Source organism: Xenopus laevis, chromosome 4S (assembly GCF_017654675.1).
Source record: "Xenopus laevis strain J_2021 chromosome 4S, Xenopus_laevis_v10.1, whole genome shotgun sequence".
In the NCBI taxonomy this organism is placed as follows: Eukaryota; Metazoa; Chordata; class Amphibia; order Anura; family Pipidae; genus Xenopus; species Xenopus laevis.
Genome location: NC_054378.1, coordinates 15,565,615 through 15,593,073, shown reverse-complemented (window position 1 = coordinate 15,593,073; position 27,459 = coordinate 15,565,615). Strand labels below are relative to the sequence as shown.

The 27,459-nt window shown below is 42.2% G+C and overlaps 2 protein-coding genes across 4 annotated transcripts in view; one reads left to right on the top strand and one right to left on the bottom strand.

The window, feature by feature from the left end:
* Window positions 1-10,592, bottom strand: part of pdhx.S (pyruvate dehydrogenase complex component X S homeolog) — a 52,220-nt gene extending 41,628 nt beyond the window's left edge. The window contains exons 1-2 of one of the 2 annotated variants that reach the window (XM_018260262.2): window positions 10,574-10,592; window positions 514-597 (exon numbers count right to left, since the gene is read on the bottom strand). In XM_018260262.2, the coding sequence (XP_018115751.1) occupies window positions 514-574 (61 nt within the window). In that variant the 5' untranslated portion in view covers window positions 575-597; window positions 10,574-10,592. Of the gene's footprint in view, window positions 1-513; window positions 598-9,486; window positions 9,935-10,573 lie in introns of those variants that run through there. The other variant, XM_018260261.2, reaches the window with a different exon arrangement.
* Window positions 10,088-26,071, top strand: apip.S (APAF1 interacting protein S homeolog). Of its 2 annotated transcripts, none has more exon segments than NM_001091207.1 (7): window positions 10,088-10,183; window positions 16,490-16,590; window positions 18,636-18,684; window positions 20,388-20,505; window positions 21,154-21,289; window positions 22,782-22,949; window positions 23,371-26,071. In NM_001091207.1, coding segments are annotated over 7 exon segments (720 nt in total). In that variant the 5' UTR covers window positions 10,088-10,135; the 3' UTR covers window positions 23,471-26,071.
* Window positions 26,072-27,459: the final 1,388 nt, after the last annotated feature.

Sequence of the window (27,459 nt, the reverse complement as noted above, 5' to 3'; positions counted from 1 at the left end):
GCTATAGTTAGTTGTGTGCCCAGATGAAGGGAGGGTGTTAGGGTGTTCCACCCCAGAAACGTTGAATGGTTTGGTTGCTAAATAAAAGGGGATACTCCCCGACTGCATTAACTTGAGTGTGTGCGGATCCGACTCTATACGTGTACGTTGCTAGGGGGCCCGGCCGGGTCAACGGAAGAACGCACCACCATTGCAGGACTGGTGAACTACAGGTGTGCGGTAGGAAAAATTACATTGTATTCAAGTTGTGTGCCCAGAACATTCCGTCTCTGTATGTTTTTATTTATACCTTTAAATAGCTAAATACTAAAAGTATTGCGTACACAGAACTTTCCTTCGTTGCAAATTTATAACTAAAGAAATCGGTTGGGGATGCTGTGTTTCCCTTAGACTGTACAGTATGAGAGTATAATCAGCGTTAGTGCTTGGGGAGCACAGTAGGAGTGCTGAGCACAAACACCTCAATGAGACTGCATGGCTTTGATTGCTCAAGCAGTGGGTGATCAAACTCACCTTCTTTTTTCAGCCACTTAACGATGTTTCCCTCTTCCATGGTAGGGGATAGGGCTGGCATGAAGATCTGGACGCCGGGCACCCCTAGAGGGGAAGAGAAAGATATCAGTTAGAATATCCAGGCCTATATATACCATACGACTGTAGGTTCCTACACCTGACAGCAGAGCAAGGCATTGAGATGCTGAATAAACATGAGCATCCCTGTGTAAACAATCACATCACTGTGCCTCTGGGCATCTTTTAGCTTCATGGCCACCAGAATGTGCCGTCACCGCTCACTGCATATAAATGCCACTTGCCATAGGAACTGCGTAGCAAACTTGATTTTTTAGCTCTATAATTGGGATTCTTAATTAACCTCTCCCTTTGGAGGTTTGCGCATTGTCAACACTCCCTAGCAGCAGCGTAATGAACCATAAGGGGCCTGGGACCAGCGTGCCAAGTGTTACACCTGCTCAGGAGAAACCATCTAATGGGATTAGCAGGATTACACAGGACCCGATTTAGAAGGTCAAAAGCAGAAGATCTTATTTTGCTAGTAAAGCTGGCCATAGATGCAAAGCTCCGATCGTACGAATCATCGTACGATCGGGCTTTCCCATCTCCCGACCCGCCACTAACCATTCAGATCAAAGTCTTACCAGTCAGATTAGTAAAAGATCAGCAATGTTCTGCCCCTGACAGCAATCGTACGATATCTATGTCCAACCAAAGCTAGTGACAGTCTCCCACTGAAAATCGTACGATCGGCAATACACGCAGAGATATTATCGGCAGCCGACAAATTTTCTAACCTGTCCGATCGACCATCGACCGATCTCCGCCGGACGAAAAATGTCGGGACTCTCCACACACGTTCCGAAAATCGTACGAATCCTCGATTCGTACGATCAGATCTTTGCGTCTATGGCCAGCTTAAGAGACTGAATTCACATAAAGACATTTTTGTCAAATTGTGTGTAGTTTCCCCTTAATGTATTACTTAGCAAGAGTCCAGCATGGGAACCTTTCAGTTACTGTAATCGGGTTATGGCTGGCTGACTGTAGGGGGTGCATGTTGTTGGATCAGATTGAGAGATCCGCCATGACAGCAGTGAGGCAATTCCTGGAAGGAATGTCATGTTGGTACAGATGCTCTCTGAACACAGCAACACTGGGAAATACTAAACCACACAGACGCTTATCCAAATGGCCAAGCTGATTTCAGTTGGCATGGAGAGGGTACCCAATGAGAATATGAGGCATGGCAGCAAATGAAGGCCACAGAGTCCTTGCTTGTTTAATGCGGGTCAGTTCATTTGCTCAGCACCTGCAACCGCCCCCCACCAACGCTAAACCACCAGGCTAAAATTACGGCCTTTTTTTAAAGAGAAGCAACAACCTCCATTGTGGATAAAATATGTATACATTTGCAAAATCAAACCTAGCACTTGGCTCATGGCTGCGTTTAGCATTCCCATCGAGCCTACAAACAGCAGCAGGGAAGGGTGAAGACTCTTTACACTATCCTTTTGTATCAACAGCTTTGTGTGTTTAACTATAGGAATGTTTGTGCTATACATGCACACACACATAGAATACAGTATGGGCGTGTTTATGAAGAATGAGGGCGCAGAAGAGAACCAGGGGATGTAAACAGATGAAGAGTCATCTGATAATCTGTTATCTACACACCATTTTACCATTACACTATTCCTAATGAAATGAAATGAAATTCCTAGCCCCCTCTTGAGGGCTGACCTCATTTTATCGGCTTCCCTGCAGGCAGGGGGTAAAGCAGCCGGAACATCAACTGGTCAGCTAGTGCCACCTACTGTATTTAATGCACACAGCAGCCAAGAAATCTATGGAAGACAGCACTGAATTCCCCAGTATGCCAAACTGCAGTCTCACTAACCTAGAGGCTAGACCAATTAGGGCTCATTATTTAATTGATATCTGTTACCTTGTTATGAGCTAAGGGGGCCCAGCATGAACGTCAGTTAGGGGAGATTTGAGTATTTATTTGTGCCCTGGGTACCCCTGGAACTATAGCAGGGTGACTGTTACCCCCCAATGATTCTATATATCTGTAACCTTGTTATGAGCTAAGGGGGCCCAGCCTAAAGGCCAGTTAGGGGGAGATGCTTTTTTGATGCCTTTGATTTATTAGTAACAGAATGACTATTATGACCATAAGGGTAGGGACACACTGGGCGATTTGGGGAGATTTAGTCGCCTGGCGACTAATCGCAGCGACTTTTCTTCTCGAATGTCTCCCCTCACTCTGCGCCTGGATAAAATGAAAAGTCGCCGGCGCTAATCACACACGGCGATTCGTTTTCCGAAATCGCCCGAAGTTGCCTCACGAGGAAACTTCGGGCGACTTCGGAAAACGAATCGCCGCGTGTGATTAGCGCAGGCGATTTTTCATTTTAGCCAGGCGCAGAGCGAGGGGAGGCATTCGGGGAAGATTGGTCGTGGAAAGTCGCGGCGATTAGTCGCCAGGCGACTAAATCTCCCCAAATCGCCCAGTGTGTCCCTACCCTTAAGGGCAGATTAATTTTCCCTTTGTGCCCTGGCTGCACCACATTTCCCTGGCCCCGCTTGTATTTAAGGGCACCAGACGACTGCACAGAATTATGTAAATCCATCAGTGATTATCATGTTTTTTCATATCTTATCATGAATATATGGGTTTAGTGAATTTTGCAGCCACAACTCCCACACCCTGGACATGGACTATGCTCAATTTTTGACACTACTGGAGTGTGATAGATATTAAATATAGTCATATGAAAAAGTTTGGGAACCCCTCTCAGCCTACAAAGAACATCTGTATGGCAGGACCCCTCTCAGCCTACAAAGAACATCTGTATGGCAGGACCCCTCTCAGCCTACAAAGAACATCTGTATGGCAGGACCCCTCTCAGCCTACAAAGAACATCTGTATGGCAGGGTGATGAGAAAGAAGCCCATTCTGCACTCACGTCACAAACAGAGTCACTTGTTGTATGCAAAAGCTCATTTAGACAAGCCACAGTCATTAAAGCCAATAAAGTGCTTTAGACTGATGAGACAAAAATTATTATTTGGTAATAACAAAAAGCGATTTGCATGGAGGAAGAACACCGCATTCCAAGAAAAACACCTGCTACCTACTGTCAAATTTGGTGGAGGTTTCATCATGCTGTGGGGCTGTGTGGCTAGTTCCGGGACTGGGGCCCTTGTTAAAGTCGAGGGTCGGATGAATTCAACCCAACATCAACAAATTCTTTAGGATAATGTTCAAGCATCAGTCCCAAAGTTGAAGTTATGCAGGGGTTGGATACTGCAACAAGACAGCGACCCTAAACACACTTTCAAATCTACAAAGGCATTTATACAGAGGGAGAAGTACAATATTCTGGAATGGCCGTCACAGTCCCCCGACTTGAATATCATCAAAACATCTATGGGATGATTTAAAGCAGGTTTTCCATGCTTGGCAGCCATCAAATTTAACTGAACTGGAGAGATTTTGTATGGACAAATGGTCAAAGATACCGCCATCCAGACTCATTAAAGTCTATAGGAGGCGTCTAGACGCTGTTAGGCTCAACTAAGTGTTAGTGATGCACCGAATCCAGGATTCGGTTCGGGATTCAGCCAGGATTCGGCCTTTTTCAGCAGGATTCGGTTTCGGCCGAATCCTTGTGCCCGGCAGAACCGAATCCTAGTTTGCATATGCAAATTAGGGGTGGAGAGGGAAATCACGTGATATTTTGTCAAAAAACAAGGAAGTAAAAAATGTTTCCTTTCCCACCCCTAATGCAAATTAGGATTTGGATTCGGTTCGGTATTCGGACAAATCTTTCGCGAAGGATTCGGGGGTTCGGCCGAATCCAAAATAGTGGATTCGGTGCATCCCTACTAAGTATTGATGTAACAGCTCTGCTGGGTGCCCAAATTTATGCAACTGTCTAATTTTGTTATGATGCATATTGCATATTTTCTGTTAATTCAATAAACTTTGTCATTGCTGAAATACTACTGTTTTCATAAGGCATGTTATATATTAAAATGAAGTTGAAACTTTGAAAGCTCAGCCAATGATAAACAAAACTCCAAAGAATTAAGAGGGGTTCCCAAACTTTTTCATATGACTGTAACAATAGGGCTGACCTTAATGCCTAAAATACCTTACTTTCCTAAAGCTGGCCATTCATATGGAGATCCGCTCGTTTGGCGAGGTCAACAAACGACTGGATCTCTCCCAATATTTACACTTTGAGGTGGGCATATCACAATGACCAGAATATGGGTGGTCGGATCGAGGACCGCATCAACAAACCAATGCAGTCCTTGATCTGATGGGATTTTTAACCCTGCCCGATCAACATCTGGCCAATTTACACTGCCCAATAAGCTTCTGACTTAATCTGTTGACAGTTTATGTCTGTTTGTATATGGGGACCTTTAGGGTGGTGGCAGTCGGGGAGATAAGTCACCCGCAGTAGAGAAGATTTGTCACTGGACGACTAATCTCCCCGTCTGCCTCCACCCTAACTCTCTCTGTAATCAGTCTCTATCTGATTTAGACAGCCAAGTGTTAATACAATAAATAACAAATAGTACTATAAATTTAAAATTATAAAGAGATACTTATTAAAGGAATCAGCCAACAAGATTAAAAACACAAGAGCAAGCAGTCTTCACTATAAGGAGGGGCCCCTGCACTCACATGTATACAATTTATATTAATAAGATGCAGAGAAGTTAAAATTCTAGACCCAGTGAAAAAAAAATCCCTGATGCGAAGGTCCAAAAAATGCTTGGGACCTGGTGCTTTCCGGATAAGGGATCTTTCAGTAATTAGGCTCTTCATACCTTAAGTCTAATAGAAAACCATTAAAACATTAAATAAACCCAATAGGCTGGTTTTACTTCCAATAAGGATTAATTACATCTTAGTTTGGATCAAGTAAAAGCTACTGTTATTACAGAGGAAAAAGGAAATCATTTTTAAAAAATTGGATTATTTGGATAAAATGGAGTCTATAGGAGACGGCCTTTCCATAATTCGGAACTTTCGGGATAACAGATTTCCGGATAACGGATCCCAAACCTGTACTTTGTTTTGGTGAAAGGTGATAGCACTTGCAAGTACTGCTCTTTGAGAGGAGAACTAAAGCTTAAGGCTAAGGGCATACAGGCTCTGGCTGTTGTCAGGCTGCATATTTTTGCAGAATGAGAGAAGCAGATCTGCTCTGTGCCCCTGCTCCATTGATTTGAATACGATCAGCCCGTGTGCACTCACACACACCGGGTGAAGTCAGCCAAAATACTGACCTCAGATTCAGCTGCGCTGTGTGTTGCCGCACCCTGGCTGATCAGATTCAAATCAATGGAGCAGGGGCACTGAGGAGATCTGCTTCTCTTATTCTGCAAAAATACGCAGCCTGTGTACCCATAATCTAACTAAAGAAGTAGCTGGAAATGTTGTACATAATGTTTTGGGCTTCTGTACCTGCCCAAGGCAACCACAGCCCTTTAGCAGTAAAGATCTGTGTCTCCAAAGATGCCCCAGTAGCTCCCCATCTTCTTTTCTGCTGATTCACTGCACATGCTCTGTGCTGCTGTCACTCACTGAGCATAGGGACCCACTCACAATATACAGTACATATAGAATAGAAATGTCACAATATAAGGCTGATTAGTAATTAATTCAGATAATTACTACATAACATGGCAGCACAGAAATCAGTGCAATTAGCATCAGAATTTAATAATCAGCAAACCTGTAGCATCAGCTTATATTACAGGGGAAGCTCATTTTCTGCTGGATAATTAGTGACGAGCCCTAAGCCTAGCTTCTCAACAGCTGCTCAGAGCCCACTGAGCATGTGAGTGTCACAGACACTTTCCAAGATGGTGACCCCCTGTGACAAGTTTGAAGTCCTGGATCATTGCTGCTATTGACAAGCTGAAACTTTAGGCTGGTTCAATAAGTTCTGTATACAACACATGGCATTTTTATCCATATTCGTTTTTAGTTCTTTAAACATCTTCAGAGCTGTCAACTTAAAGGAAAACTATAACCCCAAACAGTTTAGTTCTCTATAAAAATATATTGCATAAAACAGCTCATATGTAAATCCCTGCTTCATGTAAATACACCATTTTCATAATAATATACTTTTCTAGTAGTATGTGCCATTGGGTAACCATAAATAGAAAATTGACATTTTAAAAAACAAGGGTCGCCCCCTGGGATCGTACGATTCACGATGCACACAAACAAACCATACTTGTTAGGTCACATGAGCCAATTAACAGACAGAGTTCATTCAGTCTTTTGCTTCAACACTTCTTCCTGTTCCAGTTAGAGTTGTGGTATTTCTGGTCAGGTAATCTCTGAGGCAGCACACAGACCATCACGAAATGGTGGCTCAAGGCAAGAGATGTAAATATTTACTTAAATATATAGACCAGATTGGTAAGATTCTTTAAAATGCTACTTAATATGATGTAAACTATCTGTTGCTTAAGTGTTCATTTTGGGGGTATAGTTTTCCTTTAAGACAGCTGCCGCACCAGGGAATTGTGGGGTTGTTCACAGGAGAGGAAGGGGGTGCCTTCGTGTGATGTCACTGCTCAATGCACAGTGACATCACTGAATTCTCGCTTGGTGTGTGCAGTGGACAAACTGGGGGAACTGAATAACTTTCAGGAGGGAAAATCAGCGGACGACTCTGCATCTTCCAGTCTCTCATTCAAATCACTGCCTGGTTGCTAGGGTAATGTCATACCTCCCAACATTTTGGAAGTAAAAAGAGACAAAATTTTTTTTCCTGCACGTAGCGCAGCAATTTTTTTGACCACACCCCTTTCTGTGGCCACACCCCCTAATTACCATGTTTGTTTTACAAAATTTGGCAGGTTATGAAAGTTTGAAAATATTTCTCCTTATCTAAACTGTGTTTTTGTGTCTCAAAATTGTTACAAAGTATATTACCGTATATACCCGAGTATAAGCCGAGTTTTTCAGCATCCAAAATGTGCTGAAAAAGTCTACCTCGGCTTATACTCGGGTCAGCGGTATCCGAACCGAGTAGCTGAGTTTGCAGTCACTTTTAATCATTCCTATACCAACAGTTCACTTGGGGAGAGACTGCAATATCCCACAATGCCCTCTGTTGGTTATATGAAAGATTAACAGTGACTGCAATATCACACAGCGCCATCTGTTGGTTGTATGAAAGAATAACAGGGACTGCAATATCACACAGCGCCATCTGTTGGTTGTATGAAAGAATAACAGGGACTGCAATATCACACAGTGCCATCTGTTGGTTGTATGAAAGAATAACAGGGACTGCAATATCACACAGCGCCATCTGTTGGTTGTATGAAAAAATAATAGGGACTGCAATATCACACAGTGCCATCTGTTGGTTGTATGAAAGAATAACAGGGACTGCAATATCACACAGCGCCATCTGTTGGTTGTATGAAAGAATAACAGGGACTGCAATATCACACAGTGCCATCTGTTGGTTGTATGAAGGAATAACAGGGACTGCAATATCACACAGTGCCATCTGTTGGTTGTATGAAAGAATAACAGGGACTGCAATATCACACAGCGCCATCTGTTGGTTGTATGAAAAAATAATAGGGACTGCAATATCACACAGCGCCCTCTGTTGGTTGTATGAAAGATTAACAGTGATGGCAATATCAAACAGCACCCTCTGCACATGGTAGTGGGACAGTGGGACAATGCACACAGTAATCCGTTTGGCGATTCTCTGTCACCATCAGCTTTGCAAAGAAGTCCGGTTGATCGCTGGGGGGGTCGCTTTGGCAGAATGTGCGCTGCTGGGAGACAGGGCTGTAGTTGTGTCTAGGCTTATACTAGAGTCAATAAGTTTTCCCAGTTTTCGGAGGTAAAATTAGGTACCTCGGCTTATACTCGAGTATATACGGTATTTGCACCTGTACCTGTTCTGGGCTCTTTGCTAAAAGCCAATTAAGTGAGAAACTTTGTTTCTTTTTCTGGCTGTTCAGTGCATGGAAAAGAGGGACTTTCCAGTACAAATGAGGGACTGTGGGTTGAGCTGTCAAAAGAGGGACTGTCCCTCCGAAAAAGGGACAGTTGGGAGGAATGTAATGTGTCCCCTTGCTACCTGCTTCAATTCCAAACTGCACAGCTGCTGAACAAAAGCTAGATATTTTAAAAACAGCAAATAATAAAAAATTGGATTTACGTCAGGGGCAGCTGGTGTTACTAATGGCAGGAGTTTTTCCTCAGGGGCAGTTGGGGAATTAACGGGGAACTCCAGCTTCCAAACCAAAAGTTGATAAAAAGGCCTACATAACACAGAAACCCCTAATATACCCATAGTTACATGTTTCTTAAAAAATTATGAACAGAAGCCATTTTCTATGCTGAAATCCAGCGGTTTACCAGTTCTTCTCTTCTTTCTGCATCATTTGAAATCCTAGGAAGGAGGGACTAAGACAGCTTACAGACAGCATGCAGGAACTACATAACCCACAATGCATTGCCCTTTCCTTATTGAAATCACATGTGCAGGGAGTTGTGGGGTTTGGAGGATGCAGGCTGAGGACAGATGGCTGTTGATACAAAGTAACAGTAGTCAGTCAGCTCAGCAAAGTAGTCAGACAGATTAGCAGGAGAGCAGGGGGCTAGGCTTAGGGAACCATTAAAAATCATGAAAAGTCTGCATATTTTTTAATGGCTGTATATTGCAAAGTTGCTTGAAATTGTGTTTACTTTTCAAAAAGCTTAAGTTATGTTTGTGTGGAGTTCCCCTTTAATATTATAAGTTTTAACTCAGGGGCAGCTGGGGTTCTAATGGCAGGGGTTTAATCCCAGGGGCAAGTGGGGAACTCCAGGAGTCAGCTATAGAGGCAGAGAAACAGTGAGTTAATGGGTTAATAGCATTTTCCAGCAGTAAGCAAAGCCCTCTTGTTCTTACTTACCCCTGAGGGTCCTGGCTGTGTGAAACGCCCTCAGGTTGCATTCTCCGCTACGAGTCCGGAGACCCCCGAGAAATGACCTAATAAATCCCTGACAGCCAAGTCTCAAGGAGGCGGCCATATTGTGACACCACCTGAAACCAGGACCCCGCCTTGGGCTGCCTATTACCCGCCTGATAAATAAAGCTGCCGAGGATACTGCCGACCCACCGCACAACCCGAATAAGAAAGATCCCCGTGTCTACGTTATTAAGAATAGACAGAAATATTACAGCGCTGCACCCGGGTCCTGGGGGACAAAGGCTGCCCCGCCGCCGCCTGGTTTCCGATCAGGACCCGAGAATAGCGGTCCGTCACGCTGCCTGACAAAAAATCACAAACAATATCCTCGACTGTGCTGGTTAACGCTGCTGTCGCATTGTAGGGCTGGCGTAGCGTAAAGCGACTTTACTTCTGTTTAGGAAATGCGCACAAAAACCCGAAACGATGCTTTACATCTAGCAGAACTGTGAGGACCCCGGATAGGGTTGTCCTTAATTATGCCTGTGTGATTGTTCTCTAGGCACTGTATGCATTGCTCTGCTCAGTGTCTCTCCCAGCCCTAATATAGAGCAATATTCCAGGGCTTTCCTGCTGCACAGGCCTGAGAGACATGTACTACTGCAATAGAGACAACTGCAATCAGACAGACAATGCCAAGGTAATGCATGGGCAGCTGCCAGGGAAATGTGACACATGGTGCAGGTATCAGTATTAATACTGTATTTTTGCTTCATGAAAGCAGCTTTTCCATTTAAATTAATGCAGCAATCGCAATGTCACTGCTATTGAAAGGAGTGTCTGGCTGCTTATCCTTTCTGCACTTTTAGTTCTGACTCTTGAAACTCTGTAGCAGAAGCAGTGTCGGACTGGGCCGGAGGGACACAGGGAAAAAACCAGGTGGGCCCTGCTTAGGGTTGCTACCCGGTCGGTATTGTACCGGCTTAGCCGGTAAAATACCTGCCAGGACCGGGGCCGGTATTACAAATTTACCGGCAATGTAGCTGCTGGTAATTTAACAAAAGCCCTTGGCCCTCCGGCAGAAACTTACCTCTCCTTCATCTTCTGCCCCTCTCACGATGGGGCCCCGCCCCTTTCGCATCACAATGCACGCGGCTCCGCCCTATTTTACGCCACAACCCGCCCATTTACACGTGGCCCGCCCCTTTTTACGTCACGGCGTTACCGCCCCCATCACTGGCCGGTATTTTTTTTTTTTTTTAAAAAAAGGTGGCAACCCTAGCCCTACTCCCAACTGGAAACCGCTGGCACTCCCTCCAATCCCTTGCTGATTGCGGCAAGAAGTAAAAGGTATGTGCGGGGGGCATTGAAAAACGCGCCTCGAGAACCTTATGACTGGGGTGAGGGCCAGTGGCGGAACTACCGGGGGAGCAGGGGGTGCGAGCGGGCCAGGGCCCGCACCCCCTCAGGGCACCCTGGCAGTGCCACACGCCACTGAAATCAACCTGGCAGCCCGCCGTATGGAGGGGGCGGGGCCTGGCTGCGCATCACGCACCAGGGCCCGCCCCCCTCTAGGAACGCTGCTGGTGAGGGCCCTTGATGTGGCAGCACTGGTGGGCCCATACACCCCAGTCTGATGCCGAGCAGAAGCCAACTGATTTACAGACCTGGAGGAGAGGAGACTTGTGCTACATTGTTTCCACAGTCAGAAGCAGAGAATAGAAAGTGACAGACAGTGATTTCAATAGCCGTTACAGGTACACGTAACAATAAAACAAAAAAGAAGTTCTTGTAATGAATGTATATTGTGATGACTGTATATTAGGAAGTTAGTCTTTAAAAGTAAAAATGTAGTTTGTTCCATTTCGCTAAAACTTACACGGCCTAACGCGTTTCGTATACTCCCAATACGTAATCATAAGTGCCTATGATTACATATCAGCGGATACTAAACGCGTTAGGCCGTGTAAGTTTTAGCGAAATGGAATAAACTATGTTTTTACTTCAAAAGACTGGCTCCTGGAGTGCGTGCTCATTTTGTTTGGTTGCATCCTCACCTTAAACTACGGGTTCGGGCGCAGCACCCGGGCCAGCTGTCACCCTCGGTGAGTGTGTTATAAGCTGATATTAATAATCTACCACAGAATTTGAATCAATTGTACCTGAAGGCGACGCACCTACACCCAGGTCACTCTTCCTATCGGGTGAGCTGCAGTTCAAGTTTACTTTGCAGCTAATTGCATAGTTCGGAGACAGATGGTCCCGAACCAATTGTCATTTGATCAGTAATTTAAATCAGAAGGATAAAAGCCGGATATATATATATCCAAGGAATGACGCACTCCAGGACTTCATAATGAGATCAAGCAAAGTGAAGTTTGTCTTTTTTATATATATATATATATATATATATATATATATATTATAGTCAACTACAAGAGGTCCTCTGCACTCAACCCATTATCAATATATTTAAGACAGAGACATTTTGTGCATACTGCTACTAAAAAATGCCTTACCCTTTAAACAACACAGGGATCGTTTGTCCATATATTGCAACATATTTAAGCTGGCCAACTACATCAAAGTCATCCCATATCTGGCCAGTCCTACGCTTAATTTTCATCTGATTCATTAAGAATTCAATTGCTTAATTATACATTTTACAAAGGGACTAAGTTTTACCTGCAACTTACTAGCTGCTTTCAAAGTAAAACTCCCAAACTTGGCTGCCCTTTTATTATGTATTTTGTGGTCACACCCTCATTGCACCCCCGCCTAATGGTTTTAAAAAATAGTGGTGAGCACAACTTTCCCTTGTTTGTTATAGTTATACAGGAGCAGTGACCAGCTCCATGTTGTAGCTCCCACCCCTCCCAGCTATAGTCAGGTGATCCCACTGGTGTCTAATAAAAGGGCAGCCAAGTTTGGGAGTTTTACTTTGAAAGCAGCTTGTAAGTTGCAGGTAAAACTTAGTCCCTTTGTAAAATGTATAATTAAGCAATTGAATTCTTAATGAATCAGATGAAAATTAAGCGTAGGACTGGCCAGATATGGGATGACTTTGACGTAGTTGGCCAGCTTAAATATATTGCAATATATGGACAAACAATCCCTGTGTTGTTTAAAGGGTAAGGCATTTTTTAGTAGCAGTATGCACAAAATGTCGCTGTCTTAAATATATTGATAATGGGTTGAGTGCAGAGGACTCTTGTATTTGACTATATGTATTTTGTGGTCACACCCTCATTGCACCCCCGCCTAATGTTTTTAAAAACTAGTGGTGAGCACAACTTTCCTTTGTTTGTTATAGTTATAGTTATACAGGAGCAGTGACCAGCTCCATGTTGTAGCTCCCACCCTTCCCAGCTATAGTCAGGTGATCCCACTGGTGTCTAATAAAAGCCAAGTTTGGGAGTTTTACTTTGAAAGCAGCTAGTAAGTTGCAGGTAAAACTTAGTCCCTTTGGAAAATGTATAATGAAGCAATAGAATTCTTAATGAATCAGATGAAAATTAAGCGTAGGACTGGCCAGATATGGGATGACTTTGACGTAGTTGGCCAGCTTAAATATATTGCAATATATGGACAAACAATCCCTGTGTTGTTTAAAGGGTAAGGCATTTTTTAGTAGCAGTATGCACAAAATCTTAAATATATTGATAATGGGTTGAGTGCAGAGGACCTCTTGTAGTTGACTATATGTATTTTGTGGTCACACCCTCATTGCACCCCCGCCTAATGGTTTTAAAAAATAGTGGTGAGCACAACTTTCCCTTGTTTTATATTTATATATACATATATATATATATATATATATATATATATATATATATATATATATATATATATATATATATATATATATATATATATATATATATAACTAGCACAGAGGATCCGCACTCTCAGGTCTTTATATAAATATAAATTTATTTTTGTATGCAAGACTAACGTTTCGGCCTCCTCCGAGGCCTTTCTCAAAGTGTCTGGTGGTGGAAGAAACACACTTAAATACAGGTATTGGCGGGAAACTAGACAAATTGGAACTGACGTGGTAATAGCGTCACAGAAACGTAACTAGATTTAAATATCACTCATTACATACAAACAAACATAAAAATTGCAAAGTACAAGTATAACTAAAGGTTATAAATCTACTCATTTAAAACAATCTATCCCTTATACAGAGAAAAAAAAAACATGATGTTATGTAACAATGTTGCAAATCGTTGGTAATATTGTATCTACATAGTCATGCTACATGTCATTACTTTGTTACTTAAACATCTTAAAATTGAGTAAGAATAGTGGGTCTAAACGGAGAGTCATTCTTTCTTTATGCTAAATACTTTGTCGATTATTAAAAATATTTATTAAAACTGCCACTCTGAAGACGGGGTACTGAATCTTTTATTTGTTCACCTCATTTTGTTAACTAATTGGAGCCCAGCCCCTACGAATTAGAAAAACAGTGCTGGCTAAACCCATATGAATTAGCCCTATGAGACCCATAGCACCATCTAGCTGTCATGCTTAAATATTAGGTGTAGTTATTTCAACCGGGGCTTGTGTGACCCGACAATTATATATATATACCCGGAACCGTCACCAACAAAATGTATATGGATCTAGACTATATGAGACTAGCTATCAAGGAAACTATCATTCTAACAAATCTTCAGTGTCAGCATTACATCCCAGCGTCCTCCGTGTGTAATGTGTCATAGTAAATGTGAATCAAATAAACAATATTAATTATAAGCTAAACATTATTTAAGCAGCCAAAATGCCATGATTAAAAAATTGAAGTGTGTACATGTTAGGTGTGCATACCCCTGCATGAAAACTAAAGGCTAAAAAAGAACACAATACTAAGGACTGTGTGAGTGCATAACATTTACATAGAGAAGAATAAATGCATAAAATATATACATAAAAAATAAAAAAGTGAAAGAAAAAATGTGGGAAAAAAAATAAAACAAATATATATATCACAGTCTATATCAGATCCAAATGTAAAGTTCCTTTCGCAAAGTCTCTTCATCAAGGATGGCTAAATTAACTGTCCAACTATACCTACTTCGGGTAATAGTGTCTATATACGGGGTTTGGTGAACTTGTCAGGTAAACATATCCATCACGGGCCCCCGCACCAAAACAAGGCACCATCAACGGGGGAGTCGGGAACCCCGCACCCTGAATGCTGAACGTCACCAATTCCCCCTGGATTGTCGATCATCCAAAAGTAAAAACCCATCAAAAAGTTCGTCCTAGTTATGGGCTGTTAGAATGAGCTCCGCACAGGGCTTGCGGCTCACAATCTGAGTTGCTCAACTTACTGTAGGTGTCGGTAGCAGAATTCCACCGCTAATTCACCCAAGCTATGGGGAAGTGGATGTATGCGGTGCTCGTGATCAGCCGGTCCCTTTCCAACAGTGCCGTTGAGAAGTGTCTGACATCGCACGATCAGAACTCTCACTGCCGATCGCCCGATGACACTGTATATTAAACAAGCGGCACCTTCTCTGGTCATCATCCTGCGCCACTCTATCAAGTACATCCCGCTCCAAACGGACCGCTTGCAGGTAAGTTCCAATTCAAACACTGGGCCTCAATCAACATCTTGAACTTCAGAGTGGCGATTTCCTCTCCAGACCATTATGGGCCTCTGGGGGATATGTCGAGACGTCAGCACACATTATGTCTATTAGCACCATTCCTGCAAAAAGCGTTCCTTAAATAGGTTATTATTATGTCGAAGAAGCTCGGGTGCACGGCTTAAAATTCCACAATGCAATCCACGAAATAGCCAGCACTCACGAATAAAAGTTGAAGTTATATAAGTTATATATATATATGGTTCTGGAAGCCAGCACAGCTCGTCAAATGGTCAATTTTACCTGGGTGCAAAAAGCCCAAAAAGTAGAGATATAACAACGGATGAAGCTTGCACTCACAGGTCTTAAAAAAGAAATTTTCAAGTGTTTATTGGATCAAAAAAACAAGTAACGTTTCAGCTAGCACTCTAGCCTTTCTCAAAGTGCACACACAAACAAACATCATGGTTGATGTTTGTCTGTGTGTGCACTTTGAGAAAGGCTAGAGTGCTAGCTGAAACGTTAAAATCATATCACAGATATGTAATCATATTCCTGTATACAAAATGCGTCAGGATACTGATGATTTTAAGGGGGCGATGCACCCGCACCACTTGTTCAACTCGGTGAGTGCGTTTCTTTCCTCCTGATCTGTGACCAAGTGATAAAGTTTGCGAACCCAAACCGTAGGACCTGGGGTATATACAACCAGGTCACTGTGACAGAAGGGTGATAAATATATACACACACAAGAAGATTTTTCGTTGCTACCCATAAATACTATAAGGCTATTTCAGCATCTAGAATTGATTTAGATTGAAAACATTTGACACTGAACACTTAATCTGTATTTTAATTATATTTTATATTTACGTGAATTGTATTTTTAATAATGCACTTATTGTTACTTTTTATTTCAATGACCCCTTGTTTGTTACTTCCAATTTATTGTTTTGCTGTACAGTGCTTTGCCCTCAAGGAGCGCTATACAAATATAAATATACATACACATACATACATATGTGGGTGGCCTTTGGGAAACAGGGTGCTATATGTGAGGGTTATTGGGGTACCGGGGGACAAGTCTTGTCAAAAGCAGAGTGCTTATAAATAGGGTGATTCTGTGGGTGCCTAGTGGGTGTGAAAAGCCAGTGCACCCAAATGTTCTTTGTGAGTGTTTTGAGTTGGGACAGGCAGAGCTACAAGCAGGAGCCATACACATTAGGAGCAGAGGTTTAGGTATATTTAGGGGGAGGGGGGACCAAACATTCTATTAATACACCACAATACAGTACCATTTATATCTAGCACTGGCACAGGATTTCAAACAGAAGGAACTTCAATATTCTATACATCACCAACTGTATCTGTTGCAATGTGTAATCCCTCACTTTCTGTGCGTTTAGGATAAAGCACATCCAAGGAATCTGATCCCGGAACTTTGCAGACAGTTCTATAATTTGGGCTGGGTCACAGGAACTGGAGGAGGAATCAGCCTCAAGTACGGGTGAGTTATTCTTTCTTTCTGCTTAAAGGCAAGTAAAACAGCGCATCAAAGGATTTACAGTGTTTGGGATAATATTTGCATTGTCTAGTAACCCATATCAACCGATCAGGGTTTTCTTCTAAACAGAGAACCTAATGGGTTGCTATTGGTTAGCAGATCTCATGCACACGTTGTGACTTTTACTGTAGTACCCCAAAATAAATGCATGATCAACACCAGTATCCAACACATCAAAGCAGGCACAACTTACCCTTTTTATCATTTTACCACACTGCAGCTTGTGGTTGAATTAGTAAGCTTCGCTCAGGCCTTCTACGAAGGTTTCATTAGAGGGCGATATAACCTAGAAGAAAACAGAGCGTATCTAAAACCAGAAAATCGACATTGTAACTGGTACTGATATGAGCACATTCCGGGCGCAGCAGTGCCCTCCCCACCTTAGGCTCTTTTTGTTTTTTAGTTGCACTAACAAAACTCTAGAAGTAGATAAAAGAAACAGTAACACCAAAAAAATGAAATTGTTTTAAAGGAATGTCAATGAAATGCACTGCAACTCTGCACTGGTAAAACCAGTGTATTTGCTTCAGAAACACAGCTATAGTTTATATAAACTAAATCTTGCTGTGGATATATAAACAAGCTGCTGTGTAGCCATGGGGGCAGCCATTCAAGCACAGGATACACAGTAGATAAGTACTACTATAGTTTATATAAACAAGCTGCTATGTAGCCATGGGGGCAGCCATTCAAGCACAGGATACACAGTACTTATCTGTTATCTACTACTATAGTTTATATAAACAAGCTGCTATGTAGCCATGGGGTCAGCCATTCAAGCACAGGATACACAGTACTTATCTGTTATCTACTACTATAGTTTATATAAACAAGCTGCTATGTAGCCATGGGGGCAGCCATTTAAAGCTGAAAAAGGAGAAAAGGCACAGGATACACAGCAGATAATAGATACGCTCTGTAATATACAATGGGATTCTTCAGAACTTATCTGTTTAATGTGTACCCTGTACTTGAATGGCTGCCCCCATGGCTACACAGCAGCTTGTTTATATAAACTATAATAGTGTTTTTGAAGCAAACACATCAGCAGGGCAAGAGTACATTATATTTTCATTACTTTAGCCAAATGACCATTTTGGCAATTTACTAGCAGAAGCAGGTGCAGGAGATTTTGTCAATGCAAATTATCACGATAATGTATTATTCTCTGCTGGTTTCTGGGTTGAAAAAGTTATTTAACAAAAATGCAAATATCCCTTAAATGTCAGCTGACAGTTACAAATGACACGTGCCAGTCTTCTCAGGAGCCTCCGTTCCTTTGCCAACTGTCAGCTGTAACATTTGAGTGATGTTGGATAAGCAGCACTGAGCGAGTAAAAATACGTTCAGCAGTAGAGAGCTGCCCATAAACAACTTTATTTCTCCAGTCAGATGTGAGTCACGATTCTCGCCCGACGGGGAGCAAAGAAACATTTACAGACATGCCTGTTTAAATGTTACGTTGATATAACCTGTGATATATGATTGTTTTTCCACTGGCCAGGGAATCCGTACTCCTCTGCCCTTCAATTTGTTTCCTTGTTTTGAGTCAGTAATAGAATACAAACATTCAGGAAGTGTTAAGGCCATGCACCCCTGTCATCAACTAATAACCCTTTTTGTTAATGTTTTGCACATTCCTAACTAAATTTGTCACAGGCCTCTCTAGTCTTTGGTGGTTTAAATGAGTTTGGATAATATGCCATCTGCCTTGTATGCATGCCTAGATATCTTATATAATAGTCTCTGACTTTCAGTTTGAAGCCTGAATGCTATGGTAAAGCTGCCCATACACTGCCCCATATAAGCTGCTGTTCTGGCCCCTCCAGATGGATTTGGCAGTTTATAGGGCTGTATACGGGACTCAGACAACTGGCTGCACGAGTAACATCTAGCTGTGTGTAGTGTTGCTTTTTTTACAGCTCTATATCCTTGACTCAGCATGGCAAATTTGCTGCAACATTAAATCTATCTTTGTTTTCCGATAGGGATGAAATCTACATTGCACCTTCAGGGGTCCAGAAGGAAAGGATTCAGGTATGGGAACCCCGTTACTGGATTCATTGCCTCCACCCAGTTGCATTGAGGAACATGCCTCTTCTGCCTACTCATAGTTCCTGCCCTGATTCTATCTTAAGTGTAGCCCCTGGTTTTCAGTGCTGGCAGCAAACGCTTATTTAGTAACCTCTCCCTTCGGACAAGTAAAGGAACCGGTATCTTCACTGTCACTTCTTTGTTCGCCTCGGCCCAATTCTATAAATGCTGCCACTGTCTCTTGTTATTTATCGTGTCATCTAGACAACAAAACCGTATCTGTCTCTCCCGTCCGAAGAACGCCAACCTAAATATGCCTTTAATCCTTCTCCCTCTTTCCTGTAATTGTTGCCTTCCAATAAAAACATTATAGGAAGAGGTAATGAATGTATTTAATATGTTAATTACCAGAAATGCTGCTGCACTGGATTCCCCACAAGTGTCTAATAAAGAACAAGTCTATCGGCGCACAGTGGGGCATCTATATCGGGATAATGGCGCTTATTTAAGCGCTATAGAGTGAATATATGAATTGACAAGCGGTCCGTTTATTTCTGCTTCTCGTTAGACTGTTTATTTGCAGTTGCAAAATCCTTGCTAGCCCGTAGTAGGGGCTACTGCTCTACCCCTGGGGGTACACCAATACCTTGACCCATTTCTATAGACTTCAGTACCTTCGAGCAGATGGAGTCCATAGATTTCTTAAAGGAGAAGTAAAGCCTAACTAAATAGCTATAAATGTTGTACATTATGTTTTGGGCTTCTTTACCAGCCCAAGGCAATCACAGCCCTTTAGCAGTAAAGATCTATGTCTCCAAAGATGCCCCAGTAGCTCCCCATCTTCTTTTCTGCTGATTCACTGCGCATACTCTGTGCTGCTGACACTTACTGAGCTTAGGGACCCACTCACAATATACAGTACACATAGAATAGAAATGTCACAATATAAGGCTGATTAGTAATTAATACAGATAATTACTACATGGCAGCACAGAAACCAGTGCAATTTAATAATCAACCCTGTATCATCCGCTTATATTACAGGCCAACCTCATTTTCTGCTTGATCATTTGCGACGACCCCTAAGCTTAGCTTCTCAACAGCTGCTCAGAGTCCACTGAGCATGTGAGTGTCCCAGACACTTTCCAAGATGGTGACCAGTACTAAATCATTGCTGCTATTGAGTTGGGATGCACTGAATCCACTATTTTGGATTTGGCCGAACCCCCGAATCCAAACCCTAATTTGCATATGCAAATTAGGGGGTGGGAAGGGGAAAACATTTTTTACTTCATAGTTTTGTGACAAAAAGTCATGCAATTTCCCTCCCGCCCCTAATTTGCATATGCAAATTAGGATTCAGATCAGGTTTGGCTGGGCATAAGTATTTGGCCAAATCCTGCTGAAAAAGGCCGAATCCCGTACCGAATCCTGAAATCGGTGCATATCTACTATTGAGGAGCTCAAAACTTTAGGCTGGTGCAATAAGTTCTGTATATAAAATATGGCATTTTTTAGCCACATTCATTTTTAGGGTGTAGTTCTCCTTTAAGGTCTGAATCAGATCTGTAGGAGTATATAGCAGGAGACTTCTGCCGCCCATGCATGTTTTGTGCGACACCTGTACACACTCTGACACATGCTGTATATTGTCGTCCTATTGGTTATTAAGTATAAATCCATGTAACACGTGTGTTTTTCAACAGCCAGATGACCTATTTGTTTGTGACATTGATGAAAAAGACATCAGCTGCCCTCCGCCTTACCGAAACTTAAAGAAGAGCCAGTGCACCCCTCTTTTTATGAATGCTTACACTATGAGAGGTACGAACCCCCTGCAGACCAGGGGCAGGGATCGTGGGAAGGCAGTTGCCCCTGTATATAGAGGGCAATAAGAAATGTTAAACACCCATATCTCAGCTTTGCTTCCCACCCAGGAAGCCACTTATGTACAGTATGTGTATCTGTATCTAACTAGTCACAGCTGTTATCCAACATGGCAGCCCTTAGGATAACTAGTCAAACAGTTGGGCTATGTGTGCAGCAGCTTGGATCGTTGTACAGCAGCAGAAACCTGTATTTCTGAATCAGCCAATGACCCATATCCTCATGTCAAATCATTCTCTTTATTCTGATAAATGCGGATGCATTGTACTAAATAAATCCGCTCTGCCATCCAGGTACTGACCTCTCATTCTCTCTGGTTTTCTACTACTGGGCTGCTCTCTTTCCTGTGGTTAGGCAGTGGGTTGGGTTCCATCCACACTGAAAAGCCAGTGTTTACCCACTGCACTAATATTTCTGGTGTAAAATTACAGCTCTGTACCTGGGTATGTTCTAGAGGGAGACACTTTCCACTTGTCCACAGGCAGGGTTGCTCACTGGCTCATATTTAATCCCTATTAGATATAAAACCCCGTAAATGACATTAGGCCTTAATTTAACTTGAATCCTTTATTTTCTGATTTGTAGATGCCGGTGCTGTGATCCATACTCATTCCAAGGCTGCTGTCATGGCTACTCTGATGTTCCCAGGGAAAGAGTTTCTCATCACACACCAGGAGATGATTAAGGGGATTAAAAAGGGCACCTCTGGTGGCTATTACAGGTAACTACGCCAATGTGCACCGTGCATATGACAGTGGGTATATCAAGGAAAAGAACAATGAAACCAGTGCCCTTTTTAGACATGAAGATTTCCTTATAGATTTCTGATAAGAAAATCCCTTTTACTACAGCCTGTCACTCTAGCCAGTCAATCATTGGACACATTAAGTTTTCCATGCATTGTAGAAAGTATCACAGGCAGCATCACACGTTATATATGGGATTCTATCATGATCTGGACATTCCTGTGTGTGATTTGTCAATGTTTCCATGTTCTCTTTCTTGTATGAAAGGAAAATATCTGCCCCATGGAGGATTTACTGAAATGCATTCAATTAAACATATGTACTTGGTGTTTTGTCTGCTGTCATGTGATGGGTCCTCAACCAGACACTATTGGGGTTAGTTTGTGACCTCTGTGACCGTACAGCAGGGGTTAGTGAGATTTTCATAGAGCAACAATTACAATCTTTCCCAATTAGCAACCTCGTCCTGGTTAATGGAATCCAATATCAACCTACCCCACCAATATTGAGAGGTACAGTTGTCACCCCTTGATACTTCCTGTTCATGGGCTGCTCTCTTTCCATGGTCAAGCTAAGTGGGGCTTAACATAGTGTTAGACTGTTAATGCAATGTAGTTTAAAGAATTAAACCCCAAAAATTAATGGATAAAAAAGCCATATTTTATATACTGAACTTTATTGCTCCAGGCTAAAGTTTCAGCTTGTCAATAGCAGCAATGATCCAGGACTTCAAACTTGTCACAGGGGGTCACCATCTTGGAAAGTGTCTGTGACACTGGGGGCTCTGAGCAGCTGTTGAGAAGCTAAGCTTAGGGCTCTTCACTAATTATCCATCAGAAAATTAGGTTGGTCTGTAATATAAGCTGATGCTACAGGGCTGATTATTAAATTCTGATGCTAATTCCACTAGTTTCTGTGCTGCCACATAGTAATTATCTGTATTAATTACTAATCAGCCTTATATTGGGATCTTTTAATTCTATGTGTACTGTTTATGGTGAGTTGGTCCCTAAGCTCCGTAAGTGACCGCAGCACAGAGCATTTGCAGTGAATAAGCAGAAAAGAAGAAGTGGAGCTACTGGGGCATCTTTGTAGACACATCTTTAGTGCTAAAGGGCTGTGGTTGCCCTGGACTGGTACAGAAGCTCAAAACATAATGAACAACATTTCTAGCCTATTTCTTTGGTTAAGCTTTTGTTCTCCTTTAAGAGTGTGCTCTTACACATTCAGCCTACGGTTATACTGTTTACCCTTCTCCATAGTGTTCAGAGGATGGATAGAGGCTGAATTTGCTTACCCAGTGGGAGGTTTTAGTAGGGCTAATGCACATGATACCAGATTTGACCTTAAGTTACCCTTTAAATGATACTTTGCATATCTAGTGAATTTGCCTAGAGATAAAGGCCACATTTATCCTCTCTCATTTCATATGTGCGCTTTTGCTTGCATTCATCTGCCCCTCTTTAGATACAATGACATGTTGGCCGTGCCCATAGTGGAGAATACTCCAGAAGAAAAAGACCTCAAAGAACGCATGGCAAGGGCCATGACGGAGTATCCAGATACCTGCGCTGTGCTTGTCCGGCGCCACGGAGTCTATGTCTGGGGAGACACTTGGGAGAAAGCTAAAACCATGTAAGTAAAAGTTTTATGTTCTTGTTTGCTCTAGGACAGGGGTTCCCGTTTCTTAACCCGTGAGCCTCATTCAAATATAAAAAGAGTTGGGGAGCAACACAAGCATGAAAAAAGTTCCTGGACTGCCAAGTAGGGCCCATGATTGGCTATTTAAAGGCCCCTATGTGGACTGGCAGCCTACAGGAAGCTCTGTTTGGCAGTACATTTATTTTTTATAAACCACTGTCTCTTGCCTCCAAGCCTGGAATTAGAAAAAAAAGAACCTGTTTTGAGGCCACTGGAAGCAACATCCAAGGGGTTGGTGAGCAACATGTTGGGGTCACTGCTCTAGGGCAATAAACTTCACCCAGTCCATAACACAACATATATTTATACTAGAGTGGATTCATTCACTTGATGCTTATTTCCTGACTCTCTCCAGGTGTGAGTGTTACGATTATCTGTTTGACATCGCGGTTCAGATGAAACAACACGGATTGGACCCATCAGCCGTCCCTACTGAAGAGAAAGGGATTGTTTAACCTCATTGCCTGGGTCGGATAGAACTTTTATCTTCTGTTCCCGTGATTTACACTTCCTCCTGTTTGTTACCGTGCCATTTCATTATAACGACGATCACTCATCAGTGTGCAGATTCGAGTATCCGTTCCCCCCCGTGCAAGTGGAAAGGATACCGTGAGGCCTATTGTTTCAACCGGACCTGTTTTGGAGCAAGTAGAACTGATTTAGCACAAATTTTGTTCTCCAGTTTGGGAATTTCAGCAACTGTCTGGTTACTAGGGTGCTATTCCCTAAAAGATGAGAATACAAAAATAACAGTAACACTGTAGCTTAACAGAGCAACAGACTATTGGTTGCTGGGGTCAGTGACCCCCTGAGACCCAGATGCCATTTTAAACTGCAAATTGGAAAGACTATAACAAATGAAGACCAAGTAAAGAGCACAAAGAATAGGCTATATGGCATACACCATTTATCTAAAGGCAAAGAACCCCTTTAAAAAACTGTACTCGTAATGATCGTATTTGAGAAACAGATGGTTATGCTACCATTGCAGTTTGGTGGATTTTATTTCTTCTAAGCCAATTTCCCATTACAAAGTTTGTATAGTTCATAAATGTCAGGTGGTCTAGAGGTTTTCCATTTATGATCTAAACCCAACTAATGATGCTCTACCTCAAACTGGTAGTTTGTAGCTGTTAGTATTTGTAGTCGTCGTAGAGTCGTAGTATTTGGGTAAGCAAGGCACCTTATTCTGTTCTTTTCAACTGTTGGTAATGTGCACTTGTGGGTAGAAAAGGTTTTAAAACACCAACATTGAGATTGTTGAGAGCTGATTGGTTGCTTCCGGCAACTATGAATGTGCTGTTTAGTAGGGATGCACAGAATCCACTATTTTGGATTCAGCCGAACCCCCGAATCGTTTGCGAAAGATTCGGCTGAAAATCAAATCCGAACCCTAATTTGCATATGCAAATTAGGGCTGGGAAGGGGACATTGTTTTTACTTCCTTGTATTCTGACAAAAAGTCACGCAATTTCCCTCCCCACCCCTAATTTGCATATGCAAATTAGGATTCGGTTCGGCTGGGCAGAAGGATTTGGCCGAATCCTGCTGAAAAAGGCTGAATCCCGAACCGAATCCTGGATTCAATGCATCCCTAATGTTTAGGACATAAAGTGTTAGAAATTCTCGAACCCGCAACCGACCCTAACCCGCCCCAACCCACACCTGTCCCGGCCTGCCTTTCCCTCTCTGTTTATAGACCCGCATCCGACCTCCTGGCAGTGATGTCACAAAAGGGCCCGGCATAAGTCTAAAAATGTAGGCACTGACAGTGAAGATTTTGTGCAAGAACCGGCCTGACCCACGTGTTTCGTTCCAGCCCGCACATCACTATTATGTTACTTTAAAATATACGTATCCTGCCCCTTATAACTCTATTTTTATGTTGCTTAAAAGACTAGTAGCACCAAAAGTGGACATTCTTATTATGATTGGTCTTATAATTTATTCGTGTTCTTTTCATGTAAAAAATATTTTATTTTAAGCTGAAGTTCTGGTTTTATTGCAATGTACACCTTTGCTGTGTTCGGCCATCTTTTATCTATCTGAACAAAGCCCACCTACTCTATTGAGATCAGTGGAGACTTTGATAATACAATAATACATATTCATAAACTGTCCCTGAAAGCCTTTCCAGGCAATATAACCCCTTATTCAACAAAAGGCCTAGCGCTGAATATGCTTTTTACTCATTCTTTTAATTACTAGCTTTATTCGTTATTGCACTAAAGGGGATAAAAAAAAATGACCAGTCCACGGATTAATCCCTCTGTGTAATGCACTGCTTCTCTTTTCAAATGCAGCTTTTTGAAAAGGAGGGGTTTGTTTATTCAGGGCTCCTTATCGCTCTCCCTTTGAACAATTGACCCTATTTATAGGGGGTGAGTTTAGTGGAAAGACAAACCAATTTTCCGATCAGTCCTTTATAATGGCAAAGACAAAAATAATTAAAATATAATTTTTTTTTTTTTTTTTAAATTGACAAAAATAGATTTTTAGCAAAAGTATTTTAAATGTATATTGCCCCTTTAAATACAATTATTGTGCCCACTAGAAATGTGGCAAGGAAGGGTAACTTCCATTACTCTGGCATCATTCCTGTAACTCCCAGCAGCCCATGGAATTGTAAAGATACCTGTTCTACTCTATAGCACAAATCTATAACTAAGAAGCACACACCCCTCTTCTTCCTTCATGCAGTCATCTGCTGCCTCATAGATGGGGCACATATAGGAACATTAAGTACATTTCCACCCTGGTCCCCGCACCTGGGGAGAGGGGTCAATAGCTGAGATTTTCATGGGAAGTTTAGTAATGTTATATAAAAAATGGAATTATACACAGCCTGTTGTCTGGTCCAATCAGCAGTTAGCTTTTACAGTTCCAATGTTGTTAGAATAATAAAAGCAAACATCTGATTGGTTGGTTGGGGTTGCAAGGCTGTGACAAAGTAACTGTCACCCTACAGCGCACCCAGATTTTTCCTGACATTCAGCTGCTTGGCTCTTGTCTGTTTTATTAAAGCATGGAAATGTTAATAAACATCTTCTATAAAATAATGGTTTTGGTGCATATTTACTTACTAACATTGGCTAAATCGTGCTTAGTACAGAGAATATGTATGCTGCCATATTTTTGTGGTATCTCTCTGTACAGGCTATGAGCAAACTTAGGGGCCTGTTCCTGCTGAATTGTGCTTCGTACAGGGGAATACCTATGCTGCCATATTTTTATGGTATCTCTCTCTGTACAGGCTATGAGCTAACTTAGGGGGCTGTTCCTTCTGAATTGTGCTTACCTATGCTGCCATAGTTTTATGGGATCTCTCTGTACAGGCTATGACAAACTTAGGGGACTGTTCCTGCTGAATTGTGCTTAGTACAGGGGAATACCTATGCTGCCATATTTTTATGGTATCTCTCTCTGTACAGGCTATGAGCTAACTTAGGGGGCTGTTCCTGCTGAATTGTGCTTAGTACAGAGGAATACATATGCTGCCATATTTTTATGGTATCTCTCTGTACAGACTATGAGCAAATTTAGGGGATGATCCTGCTGAATTGTGCTTGGTACAGGGGAATACCTATGCTTGTATAGTTGTATGGATTTGTTCTGTATGCCATAACTAGTTTTATTTTGGTACCTTTAACCCCAATAATTTCATTATGTACCTGTTTTATTATAAGGAGGGGACGATGAAAGCAAATGAAAATATTAAGGGGAACACTGTGGCCATACAGAGTGAAGCAATGCAGTTGTGGCAAGGATAAGTCCTTTGGTACAGCGGGGATATATTGGCTGCATCTTCATGCAACTGTCAAAACACTTCCTTTATCAGGATAGATCTGTTCCCCTGAAGATGCCCCAGTAGCTCCCCATTTTCTGTTCTGCTGATTCCGAGCACATGCTCTGCGCTGCTGTCGCTTACTGAGCTTAGGGACCGACTCACAATATACACTGTACTGTATATACAATATAACTGAGTCACATTACATGGCAGCTCAGAAACTGGTAAAGTCTGCATCAGAAATGAATCCTCACCCCTGTAGCATCAGCTTGTTTTCTGCTTGATAATTTCCCACGCTCCCTAAGCTAAGCTTCCCGACAGCAGCCCAGAGCCCACTGAGCATGTGCAGTGCCACTGACACACACAAGATGCCTAACAAGATCCAGGGAGCTGCTTTGCAGTGTGAAGGGCTGGGTTTATTACAGTTATAGGGCTGCTGTGCAGAATATAAAAATAAAGACTTTTAGCCTCTAATAAGACGTGCTTAATTAATGAGAGCTGCCAAAAGGCAAAGTGACTGGGTGCCCTTGGTGCTGCTTCATTCCATTCCACCCAGATGATGAAGAAACAGAAGAATTTTCGATGATGTGGGGGTGTGGGTGTAGGCGACTAAGACAAGGCGGAAAGTTTAACATAACAATAAGGAATTTGCATGTT

Excerpts from the sequence above, each read along its gene's own strand:
- apip.S (XM_018259550.2), top strand. Across the intron at positions 16,591-18,635 it reads GGAATCAGCCTCAAGTACGG|GGATGAAATCTACATTGCAC; the intron begins GTGAGTTATTCT and ends GTTTTCCGATAG. Across the intron at positions 22,950-23,370 it reads TGGGAGAAAGCTAAAACCAT|GTGTGAGTGTTACGATTATC; the intron begins GTAAGTAAAAGT and ends GACTCTCTCCAG.